The sequence below is a fragment of the Leguminivora glycinivorella genome, chromosome 10, assembly GCF_023078275.1.
Source record: "Leguminivora glycinivorella isolate SPB_JAAS2020 chromosome 10, LegGlyc_1.1, whole genome shotgun sequence".
Taxonomy (NCBI): domain Eukaryota; kingdom Metazoa; phylum Arthropoda; class Insecta; order Lepidoptera; family Tortricidae; genus Leguminivora; species Leguminivora glycinivorella.
Window position 1 is genome coordinate 8583989 of NC_062980.1, and position 13632 is coordinate 8597620.

General features: G+C 38.2%; 2 protein-coding genes across 3 annotated transcripts in view; one reads left to right on the forward strand and one right to left on the reverse strand.

Moving 5' to 3' along the window:
• The window catches only part of LOC125230039 (serine/threonine-protein kinase unc-51), a 38687-nt gene that overhangs the window by 18989 nt on the left and 6066 nt on the right, over positions 1–13632 (reverse strand). For both annotated transcript variants that reach the window (XM_048135018.1, XM_048135017.1), the window contains exon 3: positions 1029–1245. In XM_048135018.1, coding sequence (XP_047990975.1) covers positions 1029–1245 — 217 coding nt within the window. The remainder of the gene's footprint in view (positions 1–1028; positions 1246–13632) is intronic.
• On the forward strand, positions 1840–5503 carry LOC125230041. The gene is made up of 4 exons (XM_048135022.1): positions 1840–2228; positions 3482–3923; positions 4025–4162; positions 4522–5503. Exons 1-4 carry the CDS (start codon positions 2185–2187, stop codon positions 5215–5217), a joined length of 1320 nt encoding a protein of 439 aa, XP_047990979.1. The 5' UTR covers positions 1840–2184; the 3' UTR covers positions 5218–5503.

Sequence of the window (13632 nt, forward strand, 5' to 3'; positions counted from 1 at the left end):
TACACTGATTAAGTAACGTTCAGTAGATAACATATCTCAAGTATCGTGACAGATCGCTTTTAATTATATAAACTGAATATTGATAAACTTTGTAAAATAACGTTTAAAAGGTCTTTGGAACGTTTGCGGATTATACAAGGTCGTTTCGCATGAAATGCAGAGCGAATAACGGATATTGTTTTATCAATTTTATTGGACTATGATATCAAGTAGCAACCAAATGTACGCCGCTCTCCTGGTAGTTGGCAAGAATGTAGTATGTATGTAGTTATATTTGAACTAGCTAATTAATGGTGTCTTGCAAGTGCAAATGTGTCATATTCTTATATGTATTACCTGCTCTGTTCATCATTATTGAACTTGTATTTAATTTTTTGTTACAAAAAGTGAGTTTAGTGTTAAAATTCTTAACACGTATCTAATTTTAAAACCTGCAAGAATTATCATGACAAGTTATTTCAAAGTACTTCTAAAATGGGTTGTATTTACATAAGTTACGAAACATTTAGTGACAAGATAAGTGCCCATGTAGCTTAGGTTCTTAGTAATTAGGTTTATTTGGCCAGTACTTTCAGCTTTTTGTTAATTAGGCTGTTAATTTTGATAGTGGTTCTTTATTTCTTATGAATACATGTTCTTAATAGTTGGTACCTCTAATGTTTAGGGCATAGACAATTGAAGATATTTGACAATTATACAGTTTCACAAACTAATTAAGTTTTAAATAATGTTTAACCGGCGTCAACTCATTAATAATTAAAGGTGTCATTGTCACTGGATTGACTAATTTATTGCATACCATTATGACGCAGTATATATCGGTCCGTCCTTACTTTATTAGCTTAATAGAATAGATTGTCTTTAATTTGATTGAATTGGTATGTCAGCCAAGGATCGATAATATATCGGATAGGATACTCTTTGTCATCTTTGGCTTCAGGTGATATACTCTTGGCTATGATAGCGCACGGCATCGAGGGTGTTACGAAACAACTAGGGTTACTGTGGTAGTGCTCTAGAATACTTACCAATCTTAAGAGTAATTTCGGAGGGATGAGGCGTGCGGGGCGGCGCAACGTTGTGTGTGAGGAGTATGTTCTGAGGTTTGAGATCGCGGTGCACGATGCCCTTGGCGTGGATGGCGCGCATGGCCTCGGCCAGCTGCCGCAGGAACAGCCGGATGGTGCCCTCGCTCAGCAGCCGGTTGGCCTGCAGGTAATCTGCCAGGTCGCCGCCATTGCAATACTGCAAAGAACAACGTATTTTAGATCTGAGAGATAAACAAATCAAAGGTAGTCCTGAAGTGTCGGCTAAGGTAAGGCTAGGAACATATATCTGTGATACACAATACTATGGATCGCATTTCTGCCCGTTTCGGTTGAATTGAAATATTAAACTCTTCAAACCGCGAGCTGTGCATAACTCATGGTTTAGGTACAAGGTACAATCAGTTCTTGATGTAATAAAATGTGGTCAATTTTATGATCCATTACAACGATGAGACTAGAATAATAATACTTAATTTACAAATAACTCGAAAGTCATTACGCGCATAAACTTGCTAACTAAATAAGCAAAGTGTGATGATTCTATGCGTGGCATTCGGACATTGTACATGGTGTGGTGTACTTAAGTGTTTTCGAAAACTCGTGTGAAGATAAATGTTCGCGATAATTGTGACCAATTTCTGATTCACAATTGTTATCAGTTCCGCTGCAGATTCGCTTTGTTATACTTCTCGTAATTTCTTGCGCGTAGCGTAGGTGATAAACATACATAAATAGAACGGCGTAAACTACAACGAGCCGGTGTGCGCGTGAGAAGAAAATCAGGATAAGGAAAGTACAGTCGCAATTCTCGAGCCTGAAACTAATGTTCTGAGCCGGTACCTGCGTATCAGGAGTCAGCCGTTTATGCGAAGGACGTGACCGACTTAATACGGGAAAAACGGTCGCGTTATTGAAAATTGATAGTCTTAGTTTTCGGTGTTTAGTATTTCTGTTTACGCAGGCGCGACGTTATCACACTTGATTCGCGATAAGCCCCGCGATGGCAGTGGTGCTCTTATCAGAGTGATAACAGTTATAAGTGTCAGTGAGTTATGCGCTGTTCCCGGAGGTACAGTACTGGTGGTGACAAAAATCAAAATTCAGCCGACGCCTCTAAGTGATTGTTCAAGTGACCATGAAACCGAAATGTATTCACCTTTTGCTCGTTGTTCTTGTTTCGTAAGTATTTAACTACTTATTTCTTTTTGCGCATGTCGATCCGATAGTTATTGTTACACCTAATGGTTTAGTATGGTTAAGTTGACTAATTAAAAATATGGATTTTGTTTATTACAACAGTACATATTTGACAACTGTAATGTTTACTGACGAATTTTTGATGCCTAGTCGGTCAGTGTGAGAAAAACTAACGGCTAATGAAGTAAAGCCTACCTTTAGTAAAGAATACAAATGACTTTCCTAGGAAATATCTACTCTAGGTATTAACTTTTCCTAATTATTAAATTGCTTTTGATCTGACGGTTGGATTTATTTGAGTTTGAAGTTGAGTAACTCGTTTATATTCTTTACATAAGAATTATAGTGCCATTTGGTATTGTTAGTTTTCTTTATCTGTTATGAAACAAAAAAAAGCAATAGACCTAATACCTACATTCAAGATTATCAATATTTCTCACAATGTGCCTACTTATGACCAGGTTACAAACCCCGGTTACAAACAAGCATATGGCCTGGTGCCGAACTCTTGAAAAAAGTCACGGTAGCCTGTAGAGTTAGGCATCCAATTCTACAGGCTACCGTGACTGCAGTGCAGTGTGCAGCTCCAGTTGGTAACAACTATAAAGACGTTATGTTACAAACATGATTTCTGCCTTGGGTTTAATGACAGCATGCAGTCTCCTAACTAATACATCATGTAACACCGGGCTCGCATAACATTTTTCTTTACTATTGCCTGACTGTGGCAGGAGTGGCAGGACCCACTCCGATATTAGTCAAATGGCCCTGGTCCTAATGGTCCTCAGTTTGGCTTGCGGCTACTATATACACAGGTATGTCAGTAGGTAATCATTAAAGCTGCATAATGCTATGATCTAGGTATGTAAACGTCAGAGTTATCTTATCCCTTACACGTTGTTATCAATTGATTATTAAGCGACGAAGGTATATTCATTTATTTCATTTAATAAGTTCTTTCATTATTGTTTCGAAAGCAAAGTAGTAAGTAACTTAAAAATCAAGTACTTAATGCGAAATAGGTTCAAAGTTCAAAGATGGTTTACTAAACACATCAACGTAATTTATAATAGTTTAAGATCTTCGAGATGTTCAGACTGTTCAGAGTCACTGTTCTAGTTACGCCCTTGTAGTTATCGCGATTTTTATCAGTCAAAACAATTTCACCGCCGCTAAGTCCGATAAAAGTACGTTTAACAAAGTCACATGTTCACAGTTATTTTCTTACGTTTCAGGTTCGGCGCTGTAGTTGCTCAAAATGAGGATGAATTACCAAATCCTTTAGAGAATGACAACCAGTTCCCACCAGAGAATCATGTTGAGGGAGACGACGTGGTGGAGGGCAGCGGCGATGGCACCGTTTACACTACCACCGACAGTAGTCCCGTCCTTGAAGCAATACAACCTACTAATGCATTAGTCGAGGAAGCAAGCAGCACCCCGGGGAATGACATACCTTGCCCAGAACGCTGCTCGTGCATGACAGAAGCAGACGCCTTCACAGTGGATTGTGCTGGATTTGACCTAACTGAATTCCCTTCTCCTATCGACGAAAAGACTACCGTGTTAAAACTACGCAATAATAAATTAACTGAAATCCCTAAAAGTATATCCTCGTTGAAGAATTTAAAAGTACTTGATGCAGATAACAACTCAATCATGGAACTTAAATCTGGAGTGAGTATCTATACTATCTATAAATAATATTATAAAGGTATTAAAATCACAAGTATGGCGATTGAAATTTCTTTATTGATTCGATTTTCATCTGTTTTCAGTCAATAAGCGAGCTCCCCAATTTAACGGTTCTGAAATTAGCAAACAATCGTTTGATAGAATACCCAAGTGACCTCAGGAACAGTTTGCTGCAAAACAAGTTAGAGGAGCTGGATTTGGGTGGCAACGACATGAGAACGGTAAAATTTAACGGTTTATTTTTATTCTGTATTTTATTACAAAATTTACAAGTTCGTAAATCTCAATATTAGCTTTAAATAGCTTTCGGAGTGCATTGACAATACCTAGCAGAACTTAATTCATTTATTTAATTGCCCCGGCGGCGTTTATTAGGAGAGTGAAGACAGAAACGAGTATACTCTCCCACGAAGAATTTCACTCTATAAAATTGTATATAATTAATCTAATTACGTTATTGAATTACCAAAGTTACCAAACGTGCAAATCAAATTTACAGCTGACGGAGAATGAAGACGACAACGACATTATAATATAATAAAAGAAAATTGACTAAGATTCTTTCCATTTTATTTTTCAGGTGCTTGACGCTGACACCTTTTCTAACTTCGAATCTCTTCGTAAATTGACCCTGGCCACCAGTACTGTAGAACTGAAGGAAGATATTTGCAATAAGCTAAAAAACTCCTTAGTAACCATATGCACCAGTTCGTGCGGAACGGACATGTATGAGTGTGACACATATAAACCTATAAAAGACGAGGACGAATTGCTATTGGAAGCGGAAGCTAAGTTACCTGGAACTCTAATAGATCCCGAAATACCCCAGGAAACCAACGACACTGATACCGAGTCTGTTACTGAGGAAACTCCAGCGGAAGTGTCATCCAATGATAAAGCAAATAGCGAAATCGCATCGTCTGTTAATAACTTTTCCTTGCGCGTAGCTGCTGAGAACATACCATCAGAGGGCGAGACTGTGTCCTCCGACAAACCTGTAAGTGATACTCATCAAGATGCTACTGCAGCTGACGCCAATGTAAAGATTGGAGCGAATACATCTGACACGAAAACCGGAGGAGTGGACAAAAGCATCATTGGCATTATTGTAGCTGCCATGGTTGTTGTGGTAGCAGGAGTAACTATAAAGAAGAACTGGAGTTCAATCAAGAAACGGTTTAGCTCGTCTCCGAGGCCAGCGAACGAGAGAGTGGCAACTGGAAATGGAACGGCGCCCGAGGAAGTTCCGCTGCAGGATAACAAGTCACCCGTCTGAGTCGATTTATGTTGACACAGGCATTTGCATTATATTTATACTTTAAAGCCTTACTTAAATTTGTGACGAAACGTGTGGCATTTGACATAAACTTTCGGTTTTGTGACGACCGACTGCTATGTCCTATAGCGTATTAAATTTGAACAGTTTGTTATTTAATATGAACGGTTTCGATCTGAACGTTGTAGAGCATTATTTATTCACGAAATAATAAGGGTGCTTATAGATTTAAGTGTTGTTAGGAATACGTTTTTTATGTAAATAAAGATATTATTGTCTCATTGTACTTGTATGTATTATGTTATGACAAAATGTGTTTTACAATATATGACATACTAATGTATTTTAGTTTTTAACCCCCGACGCAAAAACGACGGGGTGTTATAATTTTGACGTGTCTGTCTGTCTGTCTGTCTGTCTGTGTGTGTGTCTGTCTGTGGCATCGTAGCTCCCGAACGGATGAACGGATTTAGATTTAGTTTTTTTTTGTCTGAAAGCTGAGTTAGTCGGGAATGGTCGGTCTACTAAATATGTCGCGGTTGGGGTTTTTCAAAATTTTAATTTTGTGGTTAGGTTAGTTACCTACCAGCCTAATACCACCTATACTCAGCTCGGCACCTTTGTTTTATTTTTTCCAAATACGACGAACGGACGGACGGACTAATCGGACTTATGATTGCATCCTGATAATGTTCGCACAGTCGGTAGAGCTAAATGAAACAAAATAACGCTAGAACAATATATGAATTTCGACTTTATCACAACGTCAACAAAATAAGGATCCCTAACTGCACACTAGAATGCTTGTGCATTACTTAAACTAGACGATAGTTTGAGAGTGGACAATTGGACATTATCATATACATACGCCTTAAGTCTCATAAATGTAGATGTATTATTATCATGTTAAATCTAGTATACTGTAGTCACAAAAGTTATATCTCTTATGTTATGATTATGACTCAACTATTCTCACAATAATTGTAAACATGTTTGACATAAAGTGCGTTTAATGCGCATTTGTTTTTGCTCTGGTCTACTACGACACGAAAAGGTAATAAAATAAACAAACATGTTATTCCCAAATCGTACTAATACCTACATTCGTTGAATGAATGAAAGCTGTCACGATTGATGAAAACAAGTAAAGTAGAACAAAAGCTATGGCTGTCAGAGTAGGGTGTACGGTGCCAGCGGCGGGCCCACGGGTGGATATGCACCTCAGCGCTCACCTGACCTACAAGCACTAACCCACGAGATGCCGTTACCCGGTTCTGCACGATAACCTCCATTTCACAACAAACGCTACAGGCGACTTCCATTGTCAGTGTTTCTTTCTTATCTCATGAGTCTTTTCATTTAACGTTGAATATAAACGGCGGGTCGTTGACACGAGCACAGGTCTCCGCCCCGTGTACTAAAAACTGCGCAATTTCAATGCACATCACTGCATACAGTATAGTTCAGTGTACATACGCGTCCACCGCCTTTTGATCAACGACACGTGTGCTCAAGTGCACTGCTCTCGTTTCGTACGTACAATGTACGTGCCGGTTTTGGAACGCTACGCTACATAAAGATAGATGACCATGCTGGCCAGTTACATTTGGGCACAGATCGCACAGGGTTGCGAATAATCGGTACCAGTCTTAAACTTATGAACAAAACACGCTGCCTTGAACTTTAAAACCATAACGTTAAAACCATATTTAAATACTATGAAATATTCTTATTCTATTCTTTATTAGCATTCACACACTATACAGTCTATTCATAATGTAGCACATGAAAAACCCCCTGGGGTTAATAATCCCAAATGTGTGTCATTTATACATACAGTGAATGCGTTTGTAGCAATTGTATCATATATAGCAATTCAGCAAATACATTATTACATTCTGATCGATATCGATACGGTAACAGAATTGCAGAAGCAGAATGTACTGACTCAATAATTAATAATGTGAACTAGTAGATACTGTTAGTAGCACTAGGGCAGATAGCGTCAAGTCTCTAACAGCAAGTTTTTATAGGCAGTAAACAAAGAAAATACAGTAATCGAGTTGTAACTTGAATTCAATTAGTTTCTTAGACGATGTGATTTAGTCCTTTCAAGTCGAGACGAAGTGTTCCGGGTAGCATTTAGCGCTTCCATGTTTGTTGCCCTGGGAATGTGATTTATAGATAGAGCCTTCGTGATTTAGAGAGACCTGAATATACATTTCTAACTTTAGACGAGCTATCATCAGGTACATTGACATTGCTAAACGATAATAAATCGAGTAGATTATACATTCGATACATTCAAATTCAAACGTAACGTTATTAGAGAAAACAAAGTAAATGGACAAGTTCACGCACGAGCTAGTAATTCGAAATGATGAGATCATTGGTTGGATTAGATGGGTAGAAAGCCGCGGTTTCCGGTGGGCATGTACCTGCAACACTTTCCACTAGCCGCGCTATCAAGCCTGGTGTAGAGAAACTTGATGCAATCTTGTAACCATTTGTTTACCGGCCAGTGCAATATCATGACTATCATGAGATACGACATAATACCGTACTTCTATAAGATTTTCGTATATGAATGATGTATATTTCTTGGCACCGCACGTAAAGTACTGTTCTAATATACGATAGGTCCACTATTCTATACGCTGGTATTGGAACATCGGTATACATGTATGTAAATATAAATACATCAAAATGATGTCAATTTACATATATACAATAATTCAATGTTTCAGTTCTTAGTCTCGACACACAGCACAAACAGTACCCACACAGCACCAATAAGTGAATGCCTAGTTATTGAAACTAACACCTAATAATCCATACTAATATTATAAATGGGAAAGTGTGTGTGTCTGTTTGTTTGTCCGTCTTCCACGGCAACTCGGAGCGACGAATCGACGTGATTTTTTAGGTGGAGACAGTTGAAGGGATGGAGAGTGACATAGGCTACTTTTTGCCTCTTTCTAATGCGAGGGAAGCCGCGGGCAAAAGCTAGTTTGTATATATAAGAAGTTCCCGAATACATATTACTTAGTTACATTAAAGTACGAGTAATGCAAGTAGATATACTTAACGCACTTCATTAAAAGAAAAGTGAGATCAAATATTCTGATAGCCGACACGCTACTGTTACATGCATAAGTAGGTACTGCACCGTTTCAAATTTACATAATCATGGAACGGAATGAAAGAGTGGAAATGTGATAATGTGAATGCTATGCTTTGTGCCTACGCGGAAAGCCACCTCAATGCAACTCTAGCATATGCTGTTGCAAGATATTCATCGTCGGCCATTTAAATTCTATTCTAGTATTTGGAAGTTGTACTTTTTTCAAGTGTCCGTCCTTTGCATTTGCTTTTGTTAACCACCTTTAGTTAGCGGGGCCTCATGCAGGGGAGCTGTGATCCACTATGAGTGTGTAATCTACCACTAAGCGCAATCGTTACTAATCTCAGGGTTAACATAGATAAATAGTTACTAGACGAGTTTACATTTTGTTGAATTATTTTTGGATCATTAAGAGAGTATGGTGCTATGGTTATGAATTATGATACGAAGGAATTTTATATTCAAATATCTACGACATACAACATCGGAGCAGATGCCTCAAAATGTATAATATATGAAGCCCTAATGCGACCCCAAGGCCCGGCCACGTGCGAGATGTACCGCTCGAGTCGGCATCGGCAGCGCGCTGTATATTAATACGACCACGAGGTCACTACCTGACTGCTGTATGCTATGGTGCGGCGATGGTGCCGGGCTACAGGCCGAATCATTGCATTACCAACATATTACACTGTTTGTTAACATGTGGGTGTTGGAAATGTAGTATACATATATACCAACCTTATCACGCATGAATTACTACCGGTAGTACCGGTAATATCCAAGTTTTATCAGTTTGGTTCTTAAACATGTGTTGAGGGCTTTTTGACTGTTATTTTACATTTTAAACAGCCCAATTTTTTTTCGTTATATTCATATTAAAATGTATGTTTAGTTATTACTTTGAAATGATTTTACTATGATTTGAGACTAAGATTTTTCATTAACAATTAAGTAAGGACCTAAACTAACTGTCATTGGTTTCAGTATAAAATTATCCTCTGACATTGAATCTGCCTTAGAGTGGTACCTACGTTCCGTTGATCAGAGGGATATAATGTCAAAGTTGAGCGCAGTAATTGGCAGCGCACACGTGCTCGCAACCAAACCGTGAGACTGAGACAGTCGCGCTCGGGCTTGCATCATCCGACCACGCCTCATCATTGGCTGACAATCGCAGAGCTTTGTCATCGATTTTTGCGGTTTAAATGTAAACATAAATAGAAACGCGTGGGCTTCAGTCCAACACACTTTATTTAATAATTTTTGTACAAATCTTCCATGAATATTTTGATGTAGAGCGCAAAAACTACGCTGTAGGTACTGAAGTTGGGCTCAATTAAAAACAATTTACACGAGATCAGACCAGCTACACAGTCATGAGGAAACTGACAGCATTAACAAAAAAAAGTCATGGTCGACAGAAGCCATGGTGACTGCCCGCGTGCCTCGGCCGAAACAACTCGTGCCAATGAACTTTGTTGGCTTTGTGCGCTGTACCTATTGCGACTTGCGAGGCACCGGCCCGCGGCCTGCCTCTTCTCATCGCGGCACAAAAACTAAACCTTCTCATTATAATTATTACGTACTTCTAAAACTAAAACGGCATTAGCACCAGTCGTACAATTTGGCTTCGTGTGCTTGCCCTTGATAAGAGCTATTAATATAATGTAATTCGTTGTTGTGCTACCTCGTCAGTCCTGAGCAAATGGCAAATAAAAATAATTTAATTCGACCACGGCGGGTAAAGCCAAATATAACTGAGGTTTGTTCGTGAGCAACCGGAAAGCAAAGCTGTTTTAAGGAAGCCGTCTGCAATCTACATAATTATAATGTTTAACAATGCATGATCTTTATAGTCGCCAAGAATGTTTAGGCCTAAACAGGTAAATAGATAATTGATAGAGAGTAATATTGAAAACACGTAGGTCAGAAGATAGGGCTGATTATCGGAAAAGGAAGCGGTTGTTTTGTATATATTGGAAAGCAAATAAACAATGACTTGTTTTTGTTTTGAACGTAAGAGAAATTGACGCAATACTTTAATTTCGTCGCAGCCTGTATAGGTGTGGTTGCGCAATTACCTAGCATAAATATTATACATACTCGTATATGTATTATTACTTAGTATTAGTAGTTGCGCATGCAGATAATTATTATTATAGCCACGTGGAGTCGCGGTGCGCACCAGACACCGCGACGCGACCTATTGCTCCACCGATATAGGATTCGTGCAAAATATAGACAATAGCATTATTTAATTTATAAATAATTTCAAAATTAACTTGAGATTGGCGATAGCGATTAAAAGGTGCAATGACTGATTGCCTAATCTAGGTTTACGTTGCCCCTCCCCTAAAGCTATCGCTTGTAGGTATATGCGACACCTTTGACATTAGGATCAGGGTGGCTAGTAAAATGCCAATCTTTTGCGCGTTAGCGAAACGACCGAAACGCTAATGGCAATGGCACTCTGATAGACGCCAATAATTATGAAATAATAGAGCGAGATAAAGTTTCGTTAACGTCTACGGCACATTGGCATCTCGGCTTAGTCCTCATGAATGCTCTATGTTTCATAAACAATAACATAAATGAAATATTTTGCTTCTAGGACAATCAGCGGTCATCACCGAGGCCTACATTGTCAAGTGTCAATAGGAAAAGCCTCGGAAAAGCTGATAGTAACTGTTATGAGCTATATTTATTATTATTGTTAGATCTGCACCTTGCAAGTAATATCTTACAGGAGTAAAATCTAAGTTACCAACAAAACAATTAAAAACAATAAACCAAAAAGTAAAGTTTTAACTTGGACCATATTGCACTAAACTAAACACTGAAAGTACTGAAACAGCTAGTAGGTAACAAGATTCAATACAATCATTGTTGCTATATACATATTATATGTATTGTAATTTGTTGCCATAATAAAGATGATCAAAAGCTGTAAATTCATAATAGGAGCAGAAAGTTTTGGAGTAATAAATGATAAAAGAGGTTATTAGGCCACGTTGTATGACTAGATTCGCGACGAATACATTTACGCGTGTGATATCGTCGTATATCTGCAATATGTAGTTCCGTCAATGAGATAAGAGCCGTATGTTCTCTTATCGTTAGGTAAAACTTTACCTTGATATACATAGCATTATTCAAAATTGTGAATATTGTGATGCCTAATAAAAGCGACCATTCCAATTCAAATCAAAGATTAAAATAGTATAGGCTATTCGAATATTTATAAGGTTAAATGAATAATGGTATACATTATGAAGTAGACAACGTTCATAGCTGGGCATTAACTCGTTAATCCGTTAATCGTTAATTAACGAAGTTAACATTTTGGTTAACGAATTAACTTTTAAGTTAACTTTAAAAAATGTTAACGGATTCGTTAACTTCCGTTAAATTTCTTCGAGTCCGTTAATCGTTAATCCAGTTCCGCACGCGCCGAGTAAAACTTGCTCTGACCGCTACTGTAAAAGCCCGGAGTAAGGCGAAACCTAGGATTTTCACGTAAATTCACAGTCTACAGACAAATTGGTGCCTTTGGATCACTTGTTCGAGACCTGCTAAAGTTTATTCGTCCTACTGCACCCATCACTAACTGCGAAATAGAATGTAAATCATCAGGCATGACACACAAATCGCGCAACCAACGTATCAAGCCAAAGTGCAGAGTTCGGCGGGCCGCGCTATCTACCAAGTTACCGTGGATCACAACTTCGATTAGAGGTGTCTCAATCCGAGGAACCTACGCACCATCACTACGACCGCATGATTGACCCAATAAAACATATAAAACCTAGAATTTACCGAACCAACGTCGATATAAGTCCAAAGAGAAAAATATTGATTAACATTTTGCTTTTACCAATTGGCAGCTGGGATGTTTCAAAATATTTTGGCGAACTTCGGGCTTTTATAGTAACATATAAACTTACGCAAATACTAAATATGTAGTTGAGTAGAGTTTTTTTATAGCGATTAACGGATTATCGATTAACTTTAACTTCCGTTAAATTTGTTGAAATGTATCGCTTTAACGATTAACGAAGTTAACTTTTATAGTAACGGATTAGCGATTATCGAAGTTAACTATTTGATTAACGGTGCCCAGCTCTGTCTATTTACTGTTATCGAGGATGGATTAAGGGCAAGGCCATCAGGTCACGGACGTATAGTACATACATCCATCCATACTACGTATAACCACAGTTTCCTGGTAATTGTCACACTGACGATTAATCATAATATAATAATGACTATGCTCAAATTGTTAATTTATGTAATTTAGCGCTACCCATTTCCCAAATGGTCAATTAGGTTCAAAATTAATTAATTAGATAATAAAATGACATAGTTCATTTGGAGAACTGGGGCAGTGTTTGTATTAATTCAAGTGTAAACAATAACAGTAAATGATACACGATAATAGTGGCAGTTACTCACAACAGTCCTGATTTAATGGCCACTAGACAGGAACGTGCAGGGTCGAAGTATAGAGATATAATTAGAGAGCATACTTAGTTTCTTACTGATATCTGTGCTGATTTTAAATTTACGGGTGCGTTATGCATGATGTTAGTGTTGTTACAGCGCGCCTGGCCGCAATAAATCAATGTTCTGCAGGGTTATGTACATTTGTACAATCACCGATCCTCGCCTAACTTTGCACCGCTGATTTATGGGTAGCACGGTAATTTAGTATCTGTACGTTTCTATTGTACGTCCGCATTGCATCTACAGACATTGCAACACACTGATACTTAGACTAAGCTATTACAGTACTACATATTACCTACTTACTCTACTTAGGCAATCTGTAAACGCTCTGTAGTTTAGTTACTCGGTTCACTTACAAAATCGATTTTGAGCGAGCCAATTTTAGAAGTTAAACATATTAAACCTATAAATCCTATAATAATATTGCACAGGCGGTTGCTGATATTCTGACTGTAATATTTGGTTCAACCACGGTTCGACTCAGAACGGAAGTTTTAAGATTCTGTTTACAGTCACTTTCCCAGGGTGTAGTTTACAAACTCTGGCAGTACGGTGTAAACACTATCAACGGGACACCTGCACGGAAGTCGCTACAAATCTTTACTTGAAGAGAAAAGGAACAACAACACCTATCAAAAAATGCAGGCCTGTTTTTCATATATTATATCAGTACAATCTGTAGGCTAATGTTCACGTGTAGTGTAACGTTTTAAAGTTCGCTTACTGCCTTGCCATTATCAGCAACAGCAAAACTATTGATTAAACTTGCACGGTTTGCAGTC